Source organism: Ceratotherium simum, chromosome 20 (assembly GCF_057802395.1).
Source record: "Ceratotherium simum simum isolate JZ-2026a chromosome 20, ASM5780239v1, whole genome shotgun sequence".
Taxonomy (NCBI): domain Eukaryota; kingdom Metazoa; phylum Chordata; class Mammalia; order Perissodactyla; family Rhinocerotidae; genus Ceratotherium; species Ceratotherium simum.
This window is the reverse complement of record NC_141919.1, coordinates 15,087,182-15,114,984: the sequence shown is the minus strand read 5'-3', so window position 1 is coordinate 15,114,984 and position 27,803 is coordinate 15,087,182. Positions and strand designations below refer to the sequence as shown.

Below are 27,803 nucleotides of genomic sequence, written 5' to 3'. Positions count from 1 at the left end.
TTTATTACTTTTAATTGCCATCATTTTATTTCCACTGGTAAGGCTGGTAATTTTAAGATGTTCCAATATATTTTTAATACCTACCTGCCTTGCTTTCAGTTTGTAACACTTACTTAAAAGAATTAGAAGTGCTGAAACCGTTAAGCATGCCATGTGTTAAATTGAAACTAAAGGTTTTGAAATGTGGGTTTTTTTGAGTGTATAAAGTGATAGCTGACGTTACCATTTGAAAAGGTAAAGCTATATTTTATTATTTCACTGTACAAATAGTATTTCATCTTTGCCACCTAGCGTGCTGGTGTGATGTGTTGGTAGCTATGATTAAAGCTACATAGTGCACCTTAATTGGTAATCTGCGCATCGTGTGTTTGAAGAGAGGTCAAAGTGAAATGTTATTCATTGGCCAGTGTCAGAGATGGTATTAGAATCAGATGCTTGACTCCAGTGCCAATCTTCTTTGCAGAAATAAAACCTTTAGTTCTTCTCTTCTCTTAAAATGCAAAGAAAGGTTGGGGGGCTTGGGGGGTGTTGCTAAATACATTTGATTCTACCTAATAAAATTTGCTCATTGGAAATGCCACTTGATTTTCTTTCAAGATTCTGTGTTTTATACCATTGTACTCTATGAACCCATATTCATTTAATATGTATTCAAACCTTTCATTTTTGTATTTATTGACCGTTGAATATATGAGCTTATCTTCTTGCTCATTTACAAAAAAGATGTGAATCATACATAATTTAGGGATTTTTACCTTTATTCTTTTGTCTGGTGGATGATTTACCTAAATATCTACATGGGAACAGTAATATAGAAGCCTTGACAGTGAACTGCTTGATCATTGCTTAATCTCGAATCTTGTATCCAAAATGTCCACTTGTCCCATCAGAGTGTTCCACTCATGTCTACTAAATATGTGAGATTTAAAAATATTTTCTACAAATGAAAAATGTTGTGTTCTTCATGCTGGTGTTTGACTGAATGGTAGCATTAAGTTTGTTAGACTTTGAGGGTGTTTTGTTTTGTTTTTTCATCCATAAGTACATAAGTTTTAAATGCCTGTGGTTTCACACTTAAAATTAATCTTCAAAACAGAATTAAAATGATGGTTGCACTATATGACTATTATCTCTATACTAGATATAATAGTTAATGAAGGGAATTATGTTTTGCGTAGTTTTGTGGTTTTGCCACAACCTTAAGAACCTTTAAATTCTAGTAGAGAGTCTGTTATTGATATTTTCTTTGGCCTTTGAGGAAGCCAATTAAAGTTTTTGTATCTTGGTTTTCTATAATGTGGGTAAATACCAAACATAATGAGAAGGCTGAGTTGAATGAAAAGTGCTTTGAAAATGAAAAATAACAAACATAAAGAGAGTCTTAAAAAAAAAGTCATAAAAGTATATTTTCATACATCACAGCTTCCTACTCCCTGAAATGAGAATAAGGATATGGAACTATGTTGTTAATTAGGATGCTGTTTTGGTGTTGAAATTAATAAAATTACGTTGAGTGGGTGAGAGAAAATGTATTAAAGACTTTGTAATAAAAGTATCACTAATACGTCTTCATACTTTTTATCCCATAATTGCACATCAATTGCTATACTATAATCGTATATGAAATGCAACTATATTGAAATTCTGTTTTGCAAATTAATTTTAATATTTAAATACCAACTTAACTTCAACATACTAAATCTTAAAAGTTGTAATTAATTGCTTCAACATAGGAATTAATGATAGAAATCTGAGCTAATTGTAGCTATCAATGTCCTATTAACTCTTTAGTCATTAATTTACGGTATATAAGCTGTGAGCACAAAATATGACTTTTTGTTGTTGTTGATGAGGAAGATGGTCCCTGAGCTAACATTTATGCCAGTCTTCCTCTATTTTGTATATGGGACGCCGCCACAGCATAGTTTGATGAGCGGTGTGTATGTCTGCACCCAGGATCTGAACCCGCAAACGCCACCGGGCTGGCCCCAAAATATGATTTTTTAACAATATGCAAAATCTTGTACACTTAAGAGAAAGTTGACATCTCTTTTGGTGTAATCAACTGATGAAACTCAATTTCACTAATTCTCATGAGGCTGGACTTCCCCAGGTATTTTTAAAACTCTTCTTTTAGCACATGAGTTTGGCTATCCTTAATAGTAGCAAATCTTGATGTTTTGTGCTTACAGCTGATATGTTAGGCAAAGACAAAAATCATCAAGCCCTAACTAAACCTGGTGATTACAAATGGTGATCAACCAGGGCCAATACTGTTTTCAGGCCAAAAGTGTGTAATAAAGTAATGACATGGATTTCTTTGAATCACTAATAATTGAATTCTGAATACAGTTCCAAAATAAGAAACCCCAAAGAATTTAAGCCAAGACAATTTTATCAGGATACATACAGACACATTCTCTTAGAGAGGCTTTTAAAATTCAGCAGTCATTTTCTTATTTGAGGTTTTGTGTTTATTTAAAACAAAAAACTCACTCAACATAGTGGTTCAGAGCATGGGCTCCAAGTCAAACAACCTGGCATTGAATCCCAGCTTTATAAACAAATAAATGGTATATCTGGTAATCTGCATACATTCTTAAGCAACTTTATTGGAGTAAGTTTACATATAATAAAAAGCACCATTTTAAGTGTACAGATGTCTACATCCACATAACCATCACCACAATCAAGTTATAGAGTGTTTCCATCACCCCAAAAAGTTCTTTTGTGCTCCTTTCTCATCCCTTACCCGCCCCCTGACCCTATGCAACCAGATATGCTTTCTGTCACTGTAGATTTGACTGTCTTCTGTAGACTTTTGTTTAAATAGAATTATTTGAAACTGGCTTCTTTTTGTCCATGCATATAATATTTTTGAGGTTCATCCATGTCATTAGTTTATGAGGAGTTCATTCCTTTTTCTTGCTAAGTAGTATTCCACTGTAGGAATATACTGTGATTGGTATACTCATTCATTTTTTCATGGATGATTTTATTGTTTCCAGTTGTGAGTAAAGCTGGTATGAATATTCATGTACAAGTCTGTGTGTGGACAAATTATAACGTTTTAAACATTAGACAGTCAGAAAAGGCCTCTCTAATTTAAACAGAGACCCTGAGGAGTGAAGGAGCAATCTAAATGGGTAACCAGATGTAGAGCATTTCAGGCAAGGCATACAGCATATACAAAGACTGGGTTAGGGACAAGCTAGGAGGCCATCATAGCTGGAGTGTGTGGCAAAGGGAAGAATGAGGAAAACAGTATCATATACGGAATTTAGCATAGTTCTTCATTCATAGTATGCACTCAGGTAAAATTATCATCTGTATCTCTTGTATCACCCTCATACAACAGTTAATATCAAATGAATCAACAGTTAATAATCTGTTAAGATTTTTGTATGATAAAAATTAAGCATATATATGTATAGAGGTGCATAGAGCCGTGGCCATTAAAATGCTGTGTGTAGGGCCGGCCCCGTGGCTTAGCGGTTAGGTGCGCGCCCTCCGCTGCTGGCGGCCCAGGTTCAGATCCCAGGCGCGCACCGACGCACCGCTTCTCCCGCCATCCTGAGGCCTAGTCCCATGTACAGCAACTAGAAAGATGTGCAACTATGACTTACACCTGTCTACTGGGGCTTTGGGGGAAAAGTTAAAAAAAAAAAAAATTATAAAAAAAAAATGCTGTGTGTAGCTTAGAAATGAAACTAGTTTCATTATCACTTTCAAATCTTAGACTCGCTACTTGATATTCACATATTTCTTTTAACACTTCTATTCTCATCTTTTTAGTCTGTTTTGTCTAATTTGGGTTATTGTTTTCATTTGTCAATGATTTTAGTTGATGATTCTGGATAAATAGTTAACTTCCTTATTTGTGTTTTTCTATAAGATTACTTGGATTTCAATAAACAATAAATGGGCTTGAAAGTATTGAAAAGAGCTTAATCTGCTGATAGTAATGAATTATATTAATATCACATAAATTACGTAGATCAGAAGCATAAATAAATATAATAAGAGGGTGGAAGATGTTTGAGAACTTTAGAGTTAACTGTTGGGAACTGAAGCTTGTCTGAAATAGAAATAGTTTCTAGACTGGTTAGTCAGCTTAAGCAGATGCATTATTTTGTTTATTTGCATTTCCTGGAGGATTGAGGATTAAAACTGGATGAGACAGCTATGATGACACGGTCAGGCTAAGGGAGAAGAGATTGGGCCCAGTGTGCAAAAAGGGCAACTGTGGTGTGATGAGGAAAGTAATTTAAAGGAAACTGACAGCAAAGCTGCTTGAATCCTAGAGTTAGGAGTTCTCATTTGATTTGAAAAACATTTTGGAGCCACCGCAGTGATTTGAGAAAGTGAGTTGGATAATAGTAATGACTTTCAAGCAAGTTGATTCTAGTTGCTGGTCTGATGTCAGAAAGAGTTTTATTTCTTAAACTGATGGTATAAATCCATTGGTCCTATGATATGTCATACAAAATGACATGGATATAAGAAATTGACTTGCTAAAATGGATGAAAGTTCTCCTGCAGTGATCATTTTATTTTATCTTAGTATGCAATTGTATATTCCTGATCTTAAGGACTGTGACATTCAGCAAAAATTGTTATCATCTCCTGGCCTCCTTCTAAATGAGGAGAGTGATAGAGTTGGGATATAGAATCATCTTTGCTAAATTCCTTTTTTAAAAAAAGAAGAGAAAGAAATGCTTTTTGAAGTGGCTCTTTAATAAACCCAGGGCAAAGGGTGTGGTGACAAGATTGCTTCTTCAGAAATGTCAGGCAGAAATTGTATTTGGAGAAGCCTTCACTAATTTCCTTTGACCAAAGTCTTTTCACTGCTTATTATTATTCACCATGACCTTCAAAAAGCCACTTAACTTCAAACATTTGAATTTTTTTCATATACAGTTGTAATCTTTTTATTTGCCATGTGACTGCAGAGATTTAGAGAAAGCAAGTCACATAATTCCCATGTGCCTCTTGAATTGCTGTTAACACCACTGCAGGTAGACGGACAGAAGCATTTATAGTGTATAAATGACTTTTTCTTAGGTTTTATATTAATATTCTTTTTTTGGCCACGAAGCAAACTTAGAATCATCTATAGTCCTAGATGCTTTTTTTGAACGTGCCAGAGACTACAGTATATTTGCTTTCTTAATATACCGTGTGGGATAGTTTTGTCTGTAAATCGTTTGCTTCTTTTCATGTTTTACCCTCAGACGTATCTTCAGAGCCAAGGCAGAAGATATGTGTCCAGCTTTGTTCCCGAGTTCAATATTGTGTATCTTAGAAGGCTAAGACTCCCACTGAATTCTAGCCACATATGACTAAAGAATCAGAGGAGATAGCTCAAAAAGCAAGAAATGTCTCTGATTGTATGATACAGCTACCATAGTTGGTTGCAAAAGTTATTAACTGCACAAGAGAGCCAAACAGAAGGGTTGAGTGGAGGTTGAAATCCGGCCTGTGATCCACTCACCAAGCCATGTGCCCCAGAGGGGGATGATGTCCACCTTAAAGAAAGAGTCACCTTTCTCTAATCCATGTAGGTCCCACATAGGCAGCCCTGCTGCATGCAATTCTGTTGTAATTTCCCCCACAATTATCAAAGGCATGGGTATCTTTTAAAAGATGTCTATCCAGAGATGGTTTTATTCATTTTCACCTTCACCTGTTGCTTCAACCGTGACATTCACAGAACCTTCATTAGCAAAGTAGCTCAGCATTACTGGAGTCAAATAGAGTTTTTCAATATCTGTGACTATTTCATCACTATCTTTATTGCCAGCTCTCTAGATAAATTTTGAAATAAAATTGGAGTGTGAGTGCTAAGCACAAATCTATTTTTCTTTTCATATTCTTTTTATGTTCTCCATTATTTTGTGTCCAAAAATGATTCAAGCTTCTCAAATTCAAATGTATAATTATTTCATTTGGAGCCAATAGGAGAAGATTCATATTTGGGGTGAAAAGTCCTTATAAATATTGACGTATGCAGGATCCAGGACCACAGACATAAGACAGTGGTGAAAAGGCTTTATTTGAAGCTTCCGTGATTATCCTCAAGCTGTCCTATGAAGGTATACCCAACAGGCCATGTTTTCCACTGAGGAATAGAGCTTTAAATTTGAAAGGGAAAAATGTGATTGAGGTGCATAGGAGAAACTCTGTCACTGAAGTTTAGTATATGCATATCAGTTTGGACGCTGACGTCAGTATTCCTAGCACAGACTACAGCACCAGTTCTCTGTCCCCCATCGGGCACAGAGGGCTCTAACTTGCCATGGCCATGCTGAGACCGTGGTAAACGGGCACTGCTCCAGCTGTGAAGACTGATTCAGGATCAGTAAGATCGCCCAAATGAACAAGAGGCAAAGGGGCCTTATGATTACATCTTTTAAAGTACAATTTTAGTAAAGAGGGCTTAACCCACCCTTTTTTACTATCCAAAGAGATCTTTATATTGGTGCCAGGGTCTGCATTATAAACTAGACCTAAAGATTCAAAAAGAAACCCTGAAAATTAATCCTGCCCTAGTTCTATGCGTTTCTTCGTAAGGCCACTGCATCCAGCAAGGTACAGTTACACGCCAGGCGATCACTTTGCAGAATCCATCTGGCTTCATCTTCTGTGAAATAAATAGATCCAGACATTTTTTTTTTCTTAGAATCTCAGTTCAAACTCTTTACACATGTTCACATCTTGCTGGCCTTAGGCATTTCAAAGCAATTAAACGTCTATCACACATCCCAATAATGGTTTCAACAGGCTTCATTTTATGGTGTTATACCAGAAGACACGGTATGCCCTGAAGTTTCCAGAGTCATCTTTGAAAGAGCCAAAAAGAAGAGTATTGTGATCTCTGCTGGATGTTAGCAAATGAGAAGTTGCTCTTTGCCATTCAATGCCGTTCTTCCATCTTTCCATGCCTGGTTAGTGCTAATAAAAAAAAATGGCCTAAGCATGCATATAAAATAAAGTATCTTTTCCATATTAATAATATCTTCACACTCAGGGAAAATCCCTGATAGAAATGACTGAAGAAGGTCACTTCTCAGCAACAATAGGGGAAAGGGTTATGGACCAGATGTTAACTTTCCTTCCAAGCCCCACGTATTTCTTTTTCTGCACATGATATTTTAATGACTTTTGAAGAAGAGAGTAGGTTTTATGCAGCTGATTTGCAAAAGGCAAAGAGGATAAAAATCTTCCAGTGTTCATTTGTGATATATAGATAAATTCCCAAAATACTTCCCCCGCTTTGCTACCTTGTTATTCTGAGGATTATGATTGATTTGAGTACCTTAGTTGAAAGAAAGGCTATGTGTCTTTTTTTGTTAAAGGAGAGCCTCTTTTTTTTTTGAGGAAGATTGGCCCTGAGCTAACATCTGTTGCCAATCTTCCTCTTTTTCTTTTTTCTCCCCAAAGCCCCAGTACATAGTTGTACATCCTAGTTGTAGGTCCCTCTAGCTCTTCTATGTGGGACGCTGCTTTAGCATGGGTTGATGAGCAATGAGTAGGTCCGCGCTCAGGATCTGACCCACGAACCCTGGGCCACCAAAGCGGAGTGCACAAACTTAACCACTACACCACCAGGCCAGCCCCTGCTGTGTGTCTTATGGACAACACTAATCGATGGGTGCATATATAATCCATAGAGATTTTGAACACTTGGGGTCGAGTCCCTGTGACTTTGGGCGAGTTCTTTTAATGTTCATGAGTCTCAGTATTTTCAGCTGTAAAATGTGAATAATAGTATCTTACTAATAGAATTGTTGTAAAGATTTCATTAGCTAATATGTTAAAAAATGCATACATAAGATATTATTTTTACCTCCCATATAAAATTTCTTCTAGGTATGTTATTTTGGGAAGCATGCTTGATGTATTAAATGCACTTCAATTGTAGAGGCAGTAAGATTAATAAATAGACACTTCAGTGCATTTACTATTTTCAGCATTGTAATTGAGCATGATTTTGTATCTCAACTCAAACTCTGATTCTATCCTAACAATTCATGAAACTTAACTCCTTGAGTGATGTGTATCCAAAGAAGGAAATATCTTGACCAATCTGTGCTTGAAGAGGGAGGGATATGCATCCATAGATGAATTAGATTCATCCATAGATTTATCTTAAAATATTTTCATAGGAAAAGCAAAAATGTGTGTGGTAACCCATATGAAAAGATAATTGGCATGATGTACTGTATAGCCAACTTTCAGTTCTTATGCTACTGACATAAGGGAAGGATATTTGTGAATCATGCCGACAGAGGCTCAGGCCCCATGTTGGAGACGTCAGCCTAATTAACCAGGCTTTATCAACTGGGGTTCCAAGGGAGATGCTAGCCCTAATTCCCTCAGGCAGTGGTCCTCAAAGTGGGGTCCTTGGACCAACAATATCAACATCATCAACTGACTACTTGTTAGAAATGCAAATTCTGGGCCTTACCTCAAAATTACTCATCAGTGGGACCGAGCAATCAATCAGTCTGTGCTTTAATAAGTCCTCTGTGTGATTCTGATGTGCATGCAGTTTGGGAACCACTGACCCAAGTCATCCACTCTATGTAATGAGTTAACTTCTCTCCTGTGCGTTTGAATGGTGCTAGTGAAGTACCATCCTTAGAAGAAATGGAGAAATAGTCTCTCAGATCAGTTTTTTTTTTCCTGTAGTTTGGATAAGGAATCCCATTTGTGAGAGGTGCTCTCAAAAAATCTCACCCCTTGTCAGTCCCTTAGCCATTTGCTCCCAGCTGCATTCATTCTCCTTTTTGTCAATTGGACCATAACCCTCTGTTTTCAAACTTTGTATCCCACATCTTGGAGGGAGAACGTTTCCATTATCCTACTGCCTTAGTTCTGTCCTTCCTTACACAACCAAAAATTCCCAACCAGTAGTCTGAATTAGCTGCTGCCATTTCCTTACTGTTGGCCCCTCTGTAATTCCCTGCAATCTTGTTTCTACTTCCACCTTCAAAGTATGAAATTACTCTTGGAGACTTTCAGCCATCTCCTGCTTGCCAAATCAGAGGCCTCTCGTTTTTCTGTAGGATTTCATTCTTTCCATCTGCCCAGTCCAGATCCTTCATTGTCTTTTGCAATGCAAAGATACAGCCCTTCTTCTTCTTTGTCACTTGACTGATTCCTTTCCCTCCCTTCCTTTCACCTTGGCCATTCCCCAAGGTCTGTTGCTTAGAGAGCTCTGGAGGGAGGGCGCTCTCTCTTTGTCTTTCGCTCTCTCTCTTTCTCTTCCTCTGCCTCTCTCTTCCTCCCTCGCTCCCTCTCACATCCTCTTTATTGCACTGCTTTTCTTTCACATCCCTGTCTGCCTTTCAATTACAAGTTTCACCTCCTTATTAGTCATTTTCATTTCTACATCTTCAACATTGACTTCATTCACTATGAATGCAGAATCTCTGCACAAGGCTTTCCCTATGTCGTTTAAAACTCAAAACTTCCAAAACAGAATCTATCCATCATCTTTTACGAAACAACAGCTCCCTAAAACGTACCTCTGTCGTCAGGGATACCCTTCTCTAGATCACGCTGTTCACTTTGACTCTTCCTTCGCCTTAGTCTCCTACACTGTGTGAGTTGTGAAACTTCATGGCTCCTTTCTTATCTAATCTCTTAGTTCATTCACCATTTCCATAACCTGGTTTATGATCTCCCATGCCTGCACCATTGAAGTGACTAGTTCCCTGCTTCAGTCCTTCCACCCTTTTGTATCCCATTTACCAATGCCGGGTCAATCTTTCTAGAATATCAATTAAATTATGTCATTTCCTTGATCATTGGCTACTCATTGCTCTGGATTAAATCCGTCTGTGTGATTCTAGGCTCACACAGCTTTCTTGAGGAAGCCACCATTCCAAATATCCTGGTCTCATTACTTTTCCCCAGTTATACCTCCGTGAATCCAAATCTTACTCAAGGATTTAAGATCCATCTCAAGTCTTATTTCTTCTAAGAGAATATACAATCCTCATGAGTGGTCTATTTTATGAGATTTTACAAAAATTTATTACTGTCCCTTAAGGGTAAAGATTATTTAAGTTTTATGTAAATGAAAAGGAATGTTCATGAGAAGCTTTACATAGTACTTGAAACTTGGAAGGATAAGTGTTAGCTTTCTTCCCAATGAGATGATGGCATTCCCAGTTGCAAGGAATAATTCTTTCTATGTTGTCACTCTTCTTTGTGCTTCGCAATTCTCATCTCACAGTGGGTGTTGGCTCCATATCAGGTGAGCCATGGATGTGTGGATGGATGAAATAACCATATCTTTGCAGCCACTGTTAACCATTGAGTGTGAAAATGCACTCACTTGAAATGAATATCAACTAGATTTTCTATTCTTTTCTCTTATGAGAATTTAAGGAAAAAACAAAAGTAAAGGAAAATTAAGTGAGTTATCTAAAAATAATATGTGAATAATTCACTAATAAGAATTTTGTCTGCTGGCTCATCAAGAGCCCAGTCTGGTAATTGTTTGCTCAAGTTATACACCAAGAAGGTCTAGGCTGGGGAGTGGACATATGGCCAATCTAATCTTCAATTAGCTTTTACCCAAAGGGCCTCATAGTACATTTTTTAAATCTTGTTCTCATCTCTGTCCAGACAATGTTAGTTTCCTAAAAACAAGCGCAGTTGTGATCTGCATATGCCCTGGACTACCTGGCTGCATCTCTGCCAGCTGGTAAAATAGATTTCCTACTTCCATTCAAGAAATACTAGTCCATTACCTTAAGTAAATTTCATGCTTATTATAACCATGTTAGAAGAAAATAAAAGAGGAATGGCCAGAGAAAAGAAGAAAATAATTTGACATTTTTTCTTTCCCTAAAATTGAAGGAGACCCTTGAGAGAAGGCCAACATATTTCCTTGTCTTAATTCTGTAAATTTTTAAAAAGTATAATAAATATGTATTTATACATACGTATGTATAATATAATAAATTGTGTTATCTACACATCCATGGCTAATGAAATACATTGTACATGGAGAAGAAGAACTCAGCAGTGTTTTCCTAAACTCTTCTTACCTGCTGTCTGTATTAACAAGTCTATCTGACAACCTACAGCTGCTGACCAAACCCATCCCGATGGGGGCTTTGAAGTGCAGACCCTGCAGACAGCCAAGTATCAGTGTCTGGAAACTTTCCACATGCAAGTCCTCAGTAGCTCTGGTGACGGCTGGCATGTTTGGATCTGGCTGGAGCTGTTACTGGAGCCTGAGATTTTAGGAAGAGCAAGGGAAAAATAAAAACAAACCATGCTGAAGAAGGCAGGTGCTGGCTGCTATGTTTTCCTACCCCAAGGGAGTCTGCCTTTTGCATTGTGAGGCAGAAGAAAGCACTGCAACTATAGTTCTGATTCTCTCTAAGAAGCTTATGTGCCTTTCACACTGAGATCTAAAATGGTACATAATGGAGAGAGAGGTGTCGGAGAAAGAGAATAAGGAAAGGAAAGAAATGGGTAATTCTGGAGGCATCCTGGCTTTCATCTGTCGAGATGTTTAGATGTAGAACTTCTGACATAGGAGACTGAAGAGCATTACTTTCCACTTTTTCATCCTTATGAATCTTGCATTTCATGTTTTCATATTTAGCTGTTTATTCTTACTTTAAAATGGCAGTACTTAAGCATTTACATTACGCACGTGGCATGAGGTGACCTCAGGAAAGTGTCACAGGACCTCTCAGGTTTCGCCCCCTCCTCCTATTCCGCACATTTGGCCTGGTCTGATTAATAGGTGCAGGAGGTGCAGGGTCCCTGGTGGGAGCAGTTATTTCAGAGCAGGTGGTTCAGCACATTGAGGATCAAAGAACCCAAAGGTGCGAGGACTCCAACAGCTGCAGGAGCTCTTTGATCTCAGGGTCGGAGTTTCTACCCACTCCCCAGAGCAAGCAACCCCCCTCAAAACAGGAATTTGCGTAACTGCCTTTTATCCTGGTGGTTTACTCTTAGGTAGATGAGAATAACAACAGCCCAGCTGATGGCAGAGGACACCCAACAATCGTGGTTAACTTTCAGTTCTCCCACTGTCTCCTCTCACCCCCTTATTTCCTGCCACGTTTACCACTAATGCCCATGCCCTGCTGACCACTCACCCCACACGCCGCCCACTCCAGGGCTGCTGGTTTCCTCGCTGCCTCAATGAACCACATGCAGACCTGATGATTAGTTAACCGAGAGGCTCCGTCCTGGCCCCTGGAATGTCCTCCCTGCATCTCCACCTCACGGAACCCTACGTGGGCACCAAAGCACAATTCAAATCTGACTTTCCCTCTTGGGTCATCTTACCTGACTCTAAATTTCAGTGAACATTTATGGAGTACTTTCTATACACCCTGCTCTATTAGCTTCCTTCATATCCATTGTCTTTTTTAATGATTTCTTACTCTTTTGGAGTCTTTTTACACTTACAGTGATGACACTGTTAGTGCTTTTAATTGTTTCTTAGTGAAATCGTACAGTTATTCTTGACTCACCCCCTGCCTGACTGAGAACACAGATCACTTTCTGTTTCTTTTGGACCCTCACTGTGTTGAATACATAGTAGGTGCTCCATGACCCACGAGTGATATAATAATTAGGGGGATAAATTATTAGCTCATATTTCTGAAGTGTATTCAAATTGACACTTTCTAATAATCAAATAATTTAACCTAATTTATCGATTATATTTCACATTTTGGTGATGATAGGCATGTTAACAAATATAAATATAAGTTCAGATGCCTATATACTCTCCAGTTACTAGATCATTGATATTAAAAGATGTGAGAGCTCTGTGCCACTCTGCAATAGCATTGCATTACCATCTCAGTTCCACATAGGGTGGCCACTCTCCTGGTTCCCCCATGAACCAGGAGTTTCCTGGGACAGAGGACTGTTAGTGCTAAAACCGGGACAATTCTGGAGAAAGGCAGACATTCAGTCATACTAGTCATAAGAAATTATTTCCTTAATGCAAGAAATTGGCTGTACTTTTATATTAAATACTCAGTAACGGCTAGCTGTCAGTTTCATTATTTTTCGGTTATAGGCGAAATTTTAAATTTCTCGGGGGCCAGCCCCATGGCCTAGTGGTTAAGTGTGGCTCGCTCCGCTTTGGCGGCCCCTGTGTGGATCCTGGGCACGGACCTACACCACTCATTGGCAGCCATGCTGTGGTGGTGACCCACATACAAAATAGAGACAGATTGGCATGGATGTTAGCTCAGGGTGAATCTTTCTCAAGAAAAAAGAGGAAGATTGGAAACAGATGTTAGCTCAGGGCAAACTTCCTCAGAGAAAAAAAAATTTTTTTAATTTCTCATAGGCTACTTGTAGAGAGTTTTTGTTGTTTGTCCTGTTTTACGCTGGTGCTGCATAATAGTGTCTGTACATCTGACAGCTGGTAGCAGAGTAGCCTTCCTTCAGGAAGCTCAAAACCTTAAAAACAAAACAAAAAAAAACCCTTTTTTTAACTACCAAGTCCTTTATTATATATACAGTGCTTTCCTGATAGTCATTTTAGAGTCATCATAAAATATCCATTCAGTGTAATATTAAAAAAAAGATTTAAAATAGCTGGCTCCAGTGAGGATAGTCCACTAAAAGAGATGGAAGTAGACCAAGTGTCCCTGAGTATAGCTTCCTATGCTCAGAAACTTCTGCATTTTTTCTTTCTGCTGAGCTTTATAGCTTTCCTTTAGAATTGAACTTTTTAGGCCTACTAGCTGGAACGGTTGTTTACATGAACTGTGTCTGCTTTCAAACTATGCAATCATTTACTTGTGCGCTTAACAATTAGCTCCTTTTAATACTTCTGGTCTCATCAGAAAATGAAAATATACCTATTGGAGAACATTATCTATTTTCCTGCCTTCTCGTGTCTCTCTGACTGGTCCAAGCAGGGAAGCCTTTGGATAACTTGGAATAAAAACTAGCTATACTTCTGACACAAGACAATTCCATTTTTGTGAGCTTATCTGCATAGTCATGCAGCCTTAATGGAACAAGTAGAATGTTATGCAGGTTTTTCAGAGTCCCTTTATTAAGCTTATCCAACATCATTCTACCAAGAAATAGATTTACTTTCTGAAATATACCTCATAACTTTGCTTCACGAACTTTAATTACTCTGTATACATGCCGTATTCCTCAATGTCTTTCTAAATGTTGATTTTTGAATCTTAACTAATCAAACTATGAATTGAATATCTGCTGCCCACATTTATAGGAATGAAAAATTCTGTTTGAACTGGTTTAGATTTCTGTTGACACCAACATCATAGTACTCTAACTTCATAGCATTTTACATTTTACACAGTGCTTGCACAGAAAGTGTTCCACTTGATCGTCATAAAGTTATTTTCAGGCTCAAATTTTGCCCTGAGCTTGGCATGAGCAATGTGCGTAAATAAAACTACTTTAGTTTTGGAATGGCCGTGTCACAACCAGTTGTTTGCATGGCATATTTGTTATAATCGTAAATTTTTAGAATGTGAATATTGGCTCTATACTTGAATAAATTTTGAGTGTTAATGATGACTTTATAGGAGTCAGTAATAAAAAGAACAGACCTCCTAATTCCCCTTACAATTCTCTTGGGAACACTTTATGTTACTTGGTGAATTAAATAAAATTTTTTCTACCCGTTGCATTCATTCACTTCAGAAATATTTCTGGAAGCTCTCTTCTAAGCCAGGTGCTCTGCAGCCACAGGAGAGAAATACTGCCTGTGGCCCATCATGGTAACAGTGTGAGAGGCAAGACAGACTTGACTCAAATGGTCACCAAAAGAAAGATCAGTGTTTCTGAATTTATAGGTCATTTTAGAGTATGAAAACTATATAAAAAATTATTATAGGTCAATTATAATTATATGTAAAAAAAAATATTAATGCTTCCAAACTATTTAATGGCTATTTCCCCTGTTGACACCATGTTTTGAAGGAGTTTATCTTCCCAACACATTCATTGTGTAATTACTCATTGTGTAATTATTTTCTCATTAGTATTTACCAAAAACCAAATAAATAACTTCCAATCAGAATACATGGAGTTGATATATTGCCAGCACCCTCCACCCCAAAAAAGAAAGAAATCTGTTTCATTATTTTCTTAGGCTGTTTATCATGATTGAGGACAAATACACAATTTCCAGTATTTTAATTTTTATTTATTTATTTTTTGTGAGGAAGATCAGCCCTGAGCTAATATCCATGCTAATCCTCCTCTTTTTGCTGAGGAAGACCGGCTCTGAGCTAACATCTATTGCCAATCCTCCTCCTTTTTTTTCCCCCAAAGCCCCAGGAGATAGTTGTATGTTATAGTTGCACATCCTTCTAGTTGCTGTATGTGGGACGCGGCCTCAGCATGGCCGGAGAAGCGGTACCTCGGTGCGCGCCCGGGATCCCGAACCCGGGCCGCCAGTAGCAGAGCACGCGCACTTAACTGCTAAGCCACGGGCCGGCCCTCCAGTATTTTAAAATACTAAAAATTTCCATTACTGACTCAATGCCCTTCACTGATGTAATCTAATTCCTTCATTTATTAATATGCCATTAATATAAATGTGTTTTTGTTGACCTGCCAGCCTGTAGTTTAACTGGAGCTGGTCAGCCTCTTTTCTGAACATCTACTTTGAATGTTGCATGAATAGACATTGTCTCTGGAGGATAGGAATGGAATCGGAAAAGGAAACAAATTTATGGCCTTCATAAAGACTCAAAGGTGCTTTTCTACTTAACTCAAGTGGTTGTTTAACAGGCATGAAGTGTTTGTTGTATTTGATGACTCTATGTGTTAATTTATGTCCTAATGGCTATTGGGTTGACAGTTATTGGGGATGGGGTGGGGAGAGCAGCAGCCAGTGCAGCTGAGCTGGAGGCTGGGCAGCCCCAGTTTTGCAGACTATTGAAAGCCCTTGCCCTCCCCAGGCCCTTACCCACTCTCTTCCCCACCCGCACATACCAATCAAATCTTTCATCTTATTTCCCTAAACTGAGACAAAATGATAAGTTGTGCTGGTTTAAAACCACTTGATACTTGCATGGAGATTTTGGGGTACTGTGCAGAGTTAGAGAGCCTGGCATAGCATCTTTGGCAATAATTTCAATTCCTCCAGGGAAAGAAAATACGTTAGAATGTTCATGATGAAATGATATAGGCTATGGTTAAGTGGTAAGTGAGAACATAGAATTTACAAGAACTTTAATAAAAGATCTCCACAATTTGGTTTCCTTAAGCCCAAACTTGATATTTCTCCTGTATCATGTAGATCACTCTGTGTCTTTTAATAAAAGAGGCAAAATTGCCTCACATCTTATTATGTAACTAAAACCAAATATACAGAATTGTTAATAGCATTTTCCAATTTGTGATGAGGTTATTGATGAGTTTTATTTTCTTTATTCTTTTCTGGATGTATTTACAAGTTTTTACAATGAACGTGCATTACTTTTTGAATAAAAAGAAAAAATCATTTATAATAAAAATTACAAATGTACACATATAAAAATCCTACGTATATCCTCACCATACCTAAGTAGATTTATTCACTTTTATTCAGTATGTCCTGTCTGGCTGAGTACCTGATGTTATAATAATGAGCCCTTGCACTGTATCGTTTTTTACACAGATTTTCTCACATGGGACATATAATAATACTTAGTAATGGTGATGGGATAGACAATATCCCAAATGAAGGAAATTGTGGGTTAGATATTTTATCCTGTTTGCCAAGAATTGTGTGATTAGTAAATAGCAGAAATAGAGCAGTATTTCTGAATCCTAGCACAATTTTCCTTTTTTATATGCTATAATTTCTTTTTCCTCCCATATGTATAAAGTTCTCCTAAGTCCTGTGGAACACATAAAGAAATATAAGTCCTAGTTCCTACCATCAAGCAGTTTATAATACAGTTAGGGTAAAAAGACATATGCTGACAGAGAGTTAATTATTAGCAATTCAACTGATGGCACAGATAGCAAGTGCAGTGAGTAATACAGTGCTTGTCACATGGAAGGCACTCAAGAAATGCTGGCTGGCTGGCTGGTTGGATGGGATAGATAGGTGGGTGGATGGATAGATGGTTGGATGGATGGGTAGATGGGTGGATGGATGAAGGGATGAGCAGAAGGGCAGATATACTGACAAATTAATTAGAGATACAGGACTAGAAAGGAGAAAAGTTCACTGGTCTCAGATGGTTGAATTTCAGTAGATAGATGTCTGTTGACTTTTATTGGTCACAGAATATTTCAAGAAGGAGAAGATAGACTAACTAGGCCTTTAGGAACTTGTAAGAGTAGAGTTTAATTCTGCAGAGTGAAAGAGAGGGAATTCCAGGCCAAGGGCTCAGCATGAGCAAAGGTAGTGAGGCAGAAAGCAAGATATGACTGGGAGCTGTAAAGGAGTGACCTTGCTAAAGCAAAAGGTTTGGTGAGGAGGTTGTTTTGAAAGTGGAATTGGACTTTATCATAGAAAATCTTGTATTTCAAGCTGAAGTATTTAAATAATCCATAAGCATGAGCAGCTATAGACATTTTTGCATAAAGTAATTGACGTTACAAGGAAAAATGTTTTAAGCAACAAATCTGGTACATGTATGACTTTGTGTTTATAAAGATATCGAGACAGTTTAGTAGAAAGTGGAGATTTTAAGTATTCAGCTGGGATTTTAAAGTATTCTTAGAAAGAACTGCACATGTAGATCTTGCTGTATCATCATTAAAATAGTCCCATATGTAATTGAAGTTTCTGAGACAGTTATGTCAAATTCAGCTTTAGATCAATAGGTATTCTCATTGAGAACTAAAAGATTACAACATTTGAGGATAAGAAGCTGGCATAAAAGTCTAGAGGCCTCCAAATATTTCACGCATAAGGTTTAATAAATTTTTCATAAGCTAGACAAAAGGTAATAATTTATGTCTTCTGGGATATTTAATCTAAGTACTAGATATGTCAGAAAATTGGTAATTCTTGCATGTAAGTTCTTATTGCACTAGGAGAAGTTGTATATATCGTCACTTCTCTTTAAAACTATTAATTATTTTATCTTACAAAATCGATGATGTCATCACCTGAATACAAGGGTTAATAGTAAGGCCTTGGAGCAAAACTACGTGGGTTACAATCCAGCTCAACCACTGAATTGCTAGTCAATCTTAGCCAAGTTTCTCTCTGTTCCTCAGTTTTCTCCTCCATGAATGATGATGATAAAAGCACTAACATCTTAAGATTATTGGGAAGATTAAATGTTAAAATACGGACTAGTGCCTGTCATGTAGTAGTAATTCATAACTGGTAGTTGTGTTACTAGTAATAATACGTAATCAATGCATAATATATATCCATCTTATTTTCTTGCTATGATTGTATACTTACTTTGTTTTATTTGTTTTTTAAATTATGGGTAAAAAGAAAGCTAGGATCCCATAGGGATGTGTGTGGGTTCTCTGCTGAGTAAAATTATAACTAAACATATATAGCATAAGTTGCTGCTCACCGCGGTGAAGCTGACCGCCTCTTGCCTTCCGTAGTGAGCCATCTCTATGGATTTGGACTGATGGATGCAGAAGCCATGGTGATGGAGGCGGAGAAGTGGACCACTGTTCCCCAGCAGCACGTGTGTGTGGAGAGCACAGACCGACAAATCAAGTAATGTTTTCTCCAAGCAGACAGCATGACAATGCCCTGGAAGAGAGCAGGCCAGCACGAGTGCTCGAGACAGCCCTTTGTTGCACATGGAAGCTAAAAACTTGTGTAGTTTTTTCCTACTGTAATTATAAAATTCTAATAGAATGTCTAGGATTCTAAGCTATTAAATCTACACTAGTGTAACCCAAGGATCCTTAAAAGAAGACATCTCTTAAAAGGAGATTTGAGGAAACCCTTACAGATGGGCATTCTTAAGGTTTCTACTCTGTCAGTATTTCTTTTTGATGGTATGAGTATTCTCTATAAGGCAGTGTACTCCAAAAAACCAAACCTTATATTCTGGAATCTTAACTACATACCATGTAGTTCTTCAAAGAGTGCACAATGCACAGTAAATGAGATTGCAGTTTGCTCAGCGATTTCAGGGCCCATTCCCCTGTTTCAGCTGCACAAACTCAGAGGCTGTGCTGACAGGGTTTACCAAGCAATAGTGTGAAGTCTCTCCTAGGTGCTGAATCCAAAGAATAGGATTCATCTTAGTGATTTTATCAGTATTTTGCTTTTGGCTTTCTTTTTAGAGAGTTAGCTCTCAGAAAAATACTTAACAACTTTGGTTTGTGATGAGACTAGAGCCATTATAATTCTTGAGGACATTTGTTAGGAAGCAGAAATAAGTGGACTAAAGTTTTGGGAGTTTTTTCCATTCTACTTTTTTGTGGCAAAGAATGAGAAAAAAAAATAAAGGAGTGAAGAGTTAACCAGTATTTATTGAGCACTTATTATGGGCCAACCTAAGTGCTAGAAACTCCATGTGTGCTTTCTTATTAAAACTTTATAACAATTTGGGTGTTATTCCCGTTTGACAAATAAGGAAATGGGATCAGAGGGAATTTTTGTTTACTCATTCACAGATTTGTTTACCAATTCGGTAACTGTTTTTCTTGCACTTACTGACTATTCAGCACTGAGCTAGATATGAAGGATACAAAGGGGCATGAGAAATGCTTCCTGCCCATGTAGAACTTACAGTCTAGTGGGAGTTAAGCCAAAAAATAATAATAATTACAAATTATAATAAGTGAATGTTGGAAATAAAAAAGGTGGAAAATAAGAAGTGGGGGGCATCTTTTTCCTGTTGTTCAGTGATGGTCTCAGATAGTGAAATTTAAGCTTTGATCACGAAGGAAGAGGGAGAGTCAGCCATATGAACAGCAGCAAAAAAGTCCTTCAGTCAGAGTAGTGTACGCAGAGTCTCTGAGGTGGAAAACTTGACTTATCCCAGAACTTGAACGGATGCCAGTGTATCTGGAGCCTGGTGTTCAAGGGGGACAGTGGCACAGGAGGAAGCTAGCAAAGAAGACAGAAACCTGTAGGCAAGAGGGAAGAGTATGCCCATGGGTTATAGAGCAAGGAAATGGTAGACCAGGGATTTGAACCAAGGTCGTGCTAATCCCTGGGCCTCCAAGGGACCACAGTACCCTGTATCAGTGGTTCCCAAAGTGTATTCCATAGATCAGCAACCTGTCACCTGGGAACTTGTTAGCAATGCACATTCCTGGGATCCACCCCAGCCTTACTGAATCAGACACTCTGGGGCTGGCCAGGGCCCAGCAATCTGCAGTTTAACAAAGTGATACTCTCAAGTTTGATATCCCTACCTGCATGAAGGTACAAGAACCTTAATTCCCCCTTTCCTGTCACTTGCCTCTTTCCCACTGCGTAACCAGTGTTAATCCTTTAAGTGACCCAGTCATTTGGGTGGCAGCACTGTGTTGTTTAGTATCCAGCGACCAGCTCCTTGCATTACATCGTATTATCATTCCAGGCCTGCAGGGTCACTCAGCCGAGCTCTGTCATGTACTTTGCTCAAACTCCTTCTCTGTCTTTTGCAGGACAATTCGCCCCAACAGTGCAGTGCGCTCCATCTACAAAGCTTCGGGCTGCTCCGATAACCCGAACCACCATGTCAACTACCTAGAACATGTAGTCGTGCGCATAACCATCACCCACCCCAGGAGGGGAGACCTGGCCATCTACCTGACTTCACCCTCAGGAACCAGGTCCCAGCTTTTGGCCAACAGGTACAGTGATGGCCTCTGCCCAGCAGAGTGCAGGGGCAACCCACACTCGGCTATCCTTTGGGGAAGAAAGGGTCAGCTGCTCCTACTTACCACCCTCAGAACTGAGGGGACACTTAGATGTCATGATGGGACAGTCATAGCTCTTGCTGTTCATACATAAGTAGAGGGTATGAAGCTGCCTGGAATCTGTAGGCATGGAACAGTATGACATTTAATAGTTGGGTTATATTGAAAGGATGCTGCAGAAAAATTGAAGGCCACCTGTTGTTATTTATCCTAAAAAGGAAATGCAGAACACTAACTCCTTAGGCCTCTGAGATTCTCTCTGCTCCCCTTAAGTGTCTGCTGGCATTTGTTACAGATTAGCTGAATTCTCTTGCCCAAGCCTTTTCCAAAGTTAAAGGAAATTCTCTTTGTTTTAAAATAGGCGTTGGCAATTTTTTTTCTGCAAAGAGCCAGTTAGTAAACGTTTTGAGCTTTGCAGGCCATGTCTCTGTCGCAGCTATTCAACTCTGCCGTTAGAGTGCAAGAGCCACGGCAGACAGCATAAATGAATGGGCATGGCTGTGTTTCAATAAAACTTTATTTACAGAAACAGGCAGCGGGCCGGATTTGGCTTGAGGACTGTAGTTTGCTGACTCCTGTTTCAAAGGTTGGCCCTTTAGTCTTTATTGCCCAAGAGGGCACTCAGTTTCTCTTCTTAGCCTCTTCCCTTCTCCTCACTCTCTCCAAACATTTCTCCAGCAGGTAACTGTATTGCCGAGATCCTGCTCAAAGGCCAGAATGTTCTAGCACTAGTTTTCTTTTGCTCCATTGGGTCCACTGCCATTTGCTTTTAAAATCCCCAAACTTCATCTGCTGTAGGACAGTGAAAAAAGAGAGAGCAGTAGCATTTCCAGGTGACGGTGACTACGAGTACAGAATCTGAAATCTTCAAGTGCCTTTTACTTCTGTGCCTTGTAAACTTGTGTTCTTCTTTAAAACCTAATGTTTTGCATTAGGGCATGGGGAAACCTGGGCTTAGTGCTTTATGAAACACAGCTTTGCCAGAATAAGTATATGCAGGTGCAAAGAACGGAAGGCTGCTTTGGCATCAGATGGCTGGGCAGGCCCTCCTCCCTCTGCAGACAGAGGTCTCAGCTGCCACCTGCCAGGTAATTGCCACTACCTGCCTGATGCTTCTTTCCAGCAAACAAGGCCTTCAGATGCGCAATTACAAGATTAGTGGAGGTCACACCAGCTGTTGTTACTGAAGCCAGGGAAAGCCTTTTTTCTGCTGTTTTTTTTTTCCTTTTCTTTACCATGTGATATTGTGATTTATAATAAGAAATATATATTTGGTCTGAGTCCCTGTTTGCAGCACAGAGCTCCTAAAACCCTTGGAATTTCCTAAGTGATGAGAGCAACAAAGGTGTCTTTTGTTATGTTAAAGAGGTGACTTTTGGAAAGCACCTAAAGACGGGCTGGTTGCCAGTGAAGCCAACTGTGTGATTAGAGGGTTGAAACTTTCAGTTCCACGCCCCCATCCTCTCACCCCCAACCCTGACCTCAAGGGAGGGGAGAGGGGCTGGAGATTGAGTTCGGTCACCAGTGGCCGATGATATAATCAATTGTGCCTATGTAATAAAGCCTCTATAAAAACCCAAAAGGACATGGTTTGGAGAGGTTCTGAGTTGATGAACACGTGGAGATTTGGGGAGAATGGTGCCCTGGAGAGGGCATGGAAGCTCTGCATTCTTTCCCTGTACTTTGCCCTCTGCATCTCTTCCATCTGGCTGTTCCTGAGTTACGTCTTGTTATAATAAATGGGTAATTTAGTAAGTAAAATGTTTCTCTGAGTTCTGTGAGTCCCTCTAGCAAATTAATTGAACCCAAGGAGGGGGTTGTTGGAACCTCCAATCTACAGCTGGTTGATTGGAAGCACTGGACTTGCGACTGGGGTCTTAAGAAGAGGGGAGGTGGCGATCTTGTAGGGCTGAACCCTTAACGTCTGGGATCTGACGCTATCTCAAAGTAGATAGTGTCAGAATTGAGTGAAATCGTAGGGCACCCTTGTGTCGGAGAGTTGCTTGTCAGTGTGGAGAACCACCCCCCTACACACACAACACCTACATGTCAGAATTGGTGACCAGAACCTGTAACCGTCATTCATCTGCATGGAACTTGAAAGAATAACCTGGTGAAACACCATGAAGTACCAAAGTTTGCTTCACACATGTGCAGTTATTACCCCTCGAGCCCCTCTGTTGTAGAAAAACAGTCCCTCTGCAGTTGCTGTTTGCTTGGAAAACTGAGTCTCTTCATCCTTACTGGGCTCTTCCTGCATATTTCGGTATTTCTTGTTGGCTTCCCCCGAAATGACTTCAGTGAGGAAACTTGTGAGCAGAGGAGCTATGGATTCCATCAAAGGCATTTGGTGGATTACAGTGTCACTGGCTTCAGTCTCGCATGCATTCTTCAACAGTGGACATCTGCTTTGCTCTTTGCAAAGTGCTGAACCGAAGAACACTGTATGACTTGTGTCAGAGAAAAGAAACAGGCATTCCAGACACTCGGTGGTCACGAGGTTTATCTCCATCTCCCCACCAAGACCCCCTGGGAAAAAGATTTGCACTCAAGTACATCTTCTCAGTCTGGAGCATCTTGTTAAATACTGCTCTTTTGTATATTTGCCATCTCAGGGCTGATAATAAGAAGCCACCAAGAAGAGGTAGACAGATTGAAGTGGAGGAAGGGGGTGGAGGCACTGAGAGATGTAAAGGTTGTTAGGAATTCATCAGCTCCCCCCAAACATTGCTCTGAGTGGCTGATCCTTTAAATGTGAAACAGCTGCACCGGGTCCCAAAACCACTTCTGGCCACCTTCCAGGGCCTGGCGCCCCTGTCCTTGTGGTGCTAGTAGCATCCCTCCTACCAAGGCAGCTGAGGAAAGATGGTTTCTTTTGGCATTTTTTCCTTCTGGCATATTCTGATGCTTTAGTTTTATGAGAGGAAATCTCTACTCGAAATCTCTCAGTCTTTGACCTAGTGGCAAGGAATCCTTGTGTCCTCTCACCTCAGCTCTGTTTCAAAGCACATTCCCAGGATCGGGAGCCGAGGGCAAGAAGCTTAGAGAAGAGGTGGGAGGGGTGACAGGAAGGCCTGCTTTGCCCCTGGTGTCCATGTTGGCCTGCCAGGCAATGATACTTTTCCGCAAGGAAAATACGACTAGGTCAGGTTTTAGAGGGAATTTGTGTGTCAGAGATTATTGAGAGCAATAAATAGTTCCCCTGTTGGACACTTATCTTTCTTTCAGAGAAGTCAAGATTTCTAAGGAGGACCATGTAAAGCAAAGAACACTGTGCAGTTAAAAAATAGGAGTTCTGAAATGTTTAAAACATAAAGTTTCCCTAGTGGGGGTCATTTGAGATGAGGTGGTAGAGCTGTGGTGACAAAGAGTCGTCCCCATTCGATCTCTCTTATTCCTCCATGAAGCGTGACTCTCTTCACTGTGGTCTGTGCTTTGGCTGCTGTGAGAAGGAAGGATGCTGAGATCCACCTCAGACTCAGGATCCAAGGCTCACCCAGTGTCATCTCCTCTTTATGATGCAAAAACTAGACACAGACATGAGGATAAATCAGGAAGGAGACCTGAGATGACAGCAAGTGCCCCTCCCTTATTATCTGTGACTGTTCTCCTTTTCAGTATTGACAAAATATGTGTCCTAGTCTTGCACTTGAAAATACTCTCCATAAGAGTAAATTCCCAAAGGAAATAAAGGGGCCATGGTCAGCTTTCCAGAAGTCTTTATTTTCCTAGACATGTCAGTAAGGAATTTCTTCAGTATTGTTGATCCCCTCACCACAGCAGTTCCTTAAGAATCGATTTTCCACCAAGTCGCTGAACACTCTGTCTTTGTGGGCCGTCTGGAGCCCCTCAGTGCCTCCCTGTCCCGGTTGATGGGCACTTGCTGGAACTCCTGTGGAGAACAGCTGTTGGAGGAAGAGCAGTTTACCCAAGCATCTGCAGGTGCTGAGCCCTGGAAGGCACGCAGCCGCATTCAGAACTAGTCCAGCGTGAGCTTCGTGCGCCATTCACCCAGCAAGCAAGCACCCCTGGCCAGCCAGGTTGATAATGTAGTGGGTGGGAGCCCTGAGTAAACAGAGCAGTCCTGGGAATGGACAAATGGTTAGTTCCTTCTCTTCCCTTTGTTTTCACCTACCCTCCCACCCTTTCTGGCTTCCTCTTGGCCTGAACACTCTGCCTAACAAAATGCTAAACTGAATAATCAGCCCAAATGGTTTACGTCTGGGGAGAACATGGTGGTGTGGCATGTCGGGGAAAGCTAGGTGGGCTTGCATCCCTTTAAAATGTTTTTAGACGAAAACAACTTTAGATGTAAGCCTTTATTCTATGACATATTCAAATTCTGTCGATGTAAAAATTTTCAAACAAAAGCTTGTCCCATCAGATTCTTCCTTCAGCTGTGTTTGTTAGAATTATGAAAAGCTGTCTTCCTTTTTTTGCCCCTAACTCTCTCCCTCCCCCAACTCATTGAGGTTTAGATTTAGTTTAGCTGTAGTGGCTCTCTGTTCCAAATTTTGGCCTCTGACTGAAAGCTGAAACTTTGCCTCCCTTTCTAAATTTGATTACAGATGAATATCTCTGCTTCTAATTATGGTCGTAAGTAGAGAGAAGGTACACTTTCTAGTCTGCAAAACCTATAGGGTTCTATAATTAACTATGCTTAAAATGTAGTGTTTCTATTTGAATCATTTTTGTCGCTGCCCTACCCAAATGCCCAACGACAGACTACTGACATTTGTAAAGTGTCATGCTATATAAATGTATTTGTGGCTTGCAGTAAAAATTACACTTTTGCAGTGAAAGTTGTACATGCCAGTAAGGCCTCACCGTAAGAACCCTCTTCGTCCATTCAGAAGAAGGGACCGCCTTTGGAGTTAGACAGAGCTGGGTTTGTCTTGATTTTACCAGTTTTTATGTTTGACTTTGGAAAAGTGATTCTTTCATCTAGAAAATAGACATAATAGTATTTGCCACACAGGATTGTTACAAGTATTAAGTAAGATATACAGCAAGTCCTTAGCACAGCTCCTAACATAGTAAGCACTTAGTAAGTGCTAACCTTTATTGACACAGTGCTTTTCAAAGCACCTGGTGAATGATTCTATCAGACATAGGTGTTTGGGCCCTCTATTAGAGAGTCTGATTCTGTTGGTCTGGGTGAGGTCCATGAATCTGCATTTCTAGTAAGCTCCTAGGTGATGTGGAAGCTGCCTGTCCACAGACCACACGTTAAATAGCACCAGTTTAAGAGCTCATGCAGCTTTTTCATACACGTTGTTATTTTCATGTCATCAAAAGACTTGTGAGTGGTATGCTGCTGGATACTATGCAAGTAATTTACGAAGGAGTTTATAATATAAAACAGATACTTAGATTAAAGCCATCTACTATGAAATGGAGTAAATCTTCAAGATTAAGTACTTAACATCATATACCCACCAGACAGAATGCATTTTGGGGTTGGTGAGTAAGTTAGTAATAGTATGCATATTGAAAGTTTGAAAAAAACCCTCATCTTTTTAGGTATTCCAAACATCTAGAACCCCAGTACCTTTCTCTCAACCTTTCTTAAATAAGTGATTTAAATTAGGGGATATAGGAAAACCAAATAGTGGGTTTTATATACCCTATTTCAGAAGCAAATTATTTAAAACTTACAAAAGCCAAATATCTAAAGAAAATCAAAAACTTATTACAATTGAGCCAAATGAGTGCTTCAAGCATTCTATAAGCTCTACCTTAAATTGTGGTGAAGCACTAAAAAATAAATTAAATAAAAAAATTAAAATTAAAAAAGAGAGAGAGAAAACTTCCAAAAATATTGGCCTAATGTCTAAATCTGTGGCGAACATAAATACTGTTTGGGTAGTAGTGGATGATTCTGAAATTAAGATCCATTTACAATTTTAGAAATAATTATATGATAACACAGAGCTGTCAGTATTTATAAAATGTCTTGTTATTTAGTTGCTGTAATATCACAGAAGAATGTTGTAGCCTTGACACATTGGCTAGACTCTTTAAGTGAAAGGGGGGAAAAAACGCTTACAGTAATTATGTGAATTATTTCCTGAGTTAATTCCTCAAAAGGATGTACTACTCAATGGCAGTCTTTTCTACCAGGCTTCATCCAAAGTAATTTATTTGAAAACCACTCACGGGGATAGGGCAGTGGGGCACCATTTTAATAACTGGATGCATAATTTGTGCCACCGCATGTGTATATCATTTCATTGAGCACATGATTATGAAGTTGACTTTGACAGAACAGGGTTTCACTGCCACAGGAGATGTGGATACGGGCATGGAGTTAATCTGCTCCAGCTTTCAGCACACTGCCCTGCTTTATTGACATTTTATCCGCACTAATAATGTTGGCATGTGTCTGGTTTCTTCACTGTTGGCACAGCACAGACGTTCAAACCGGGCCTTGGACTTTTTAGTCGATAAATAGAGACCACACAATTAGAATCTCCTTCGCGGGTGTCCAGTGGTTTGATACTTGATTGTCTTTACTAAATATGTTCTTTGCAACACAAATCTAGTCTACTAGCAATGTAACCTTGTTATATGCGGATGATGCAGTATTTTTAAATATTACAGTGCTAAAAATAGGGAATAGTTGAAGTATTGAATCAGAATTAAAATAAAGGGCAGAGTGAGATTAGAAAAGTGAATGCGTAGCTAGTTGAAACAACACTACCACGCAGTGTCTATTTCTTTCCCCATCAACTCTTTTAGCAAAATGTAATGATTGTGTTTGGCTGCATTTTAAGTCCTCTCTTCAACTTTTATGTCCACATGAAATTAATGAGCATTCCAGCACTACATCAAGTGAAGAGGCCAGGGTGGGAAACTGGTTAGCCAGATAGACAAAGCCCATTTATATTCGGGCTTTGAAATCATAAATGCTGCTTTATGAATATTTCTTCTTGGCACCCAGTTTATGTTTAAGTTTTGCTCCAAATGTGATTTAA

General features: G+C 39.4%; 1 protein-coding gene across 5 annotated transcripts in view; it reads left to right on the top strand.

Moving 5' to 3' along the window:
- The window catches only part of PCSK5 (proprotein convertase subtilisin/kexin type 5), a 442,283-nt gene that overhangs the window by 215,496 nt on the left and 198,984 nt on the right, over nt 1–27,803 (top strand). For all 5 annotated transcript variants that reach the window (XM_087444465.1, XM_014794699.2, XM_087444466.1 and 2 more), the window contains exons 11-12: nt 18,562–18,679; nt 20,572–20,760. In XM_087444465.1, coding sequence (XP_087300591.1) covers nt 18,562–18,679; nt 20,572–20,760 — 307 coding nt within the window. The remainder of the gene's footprint in view (nt 1–18,561; nt 18,680–20,571; nt 20,761–27,803) is intronic.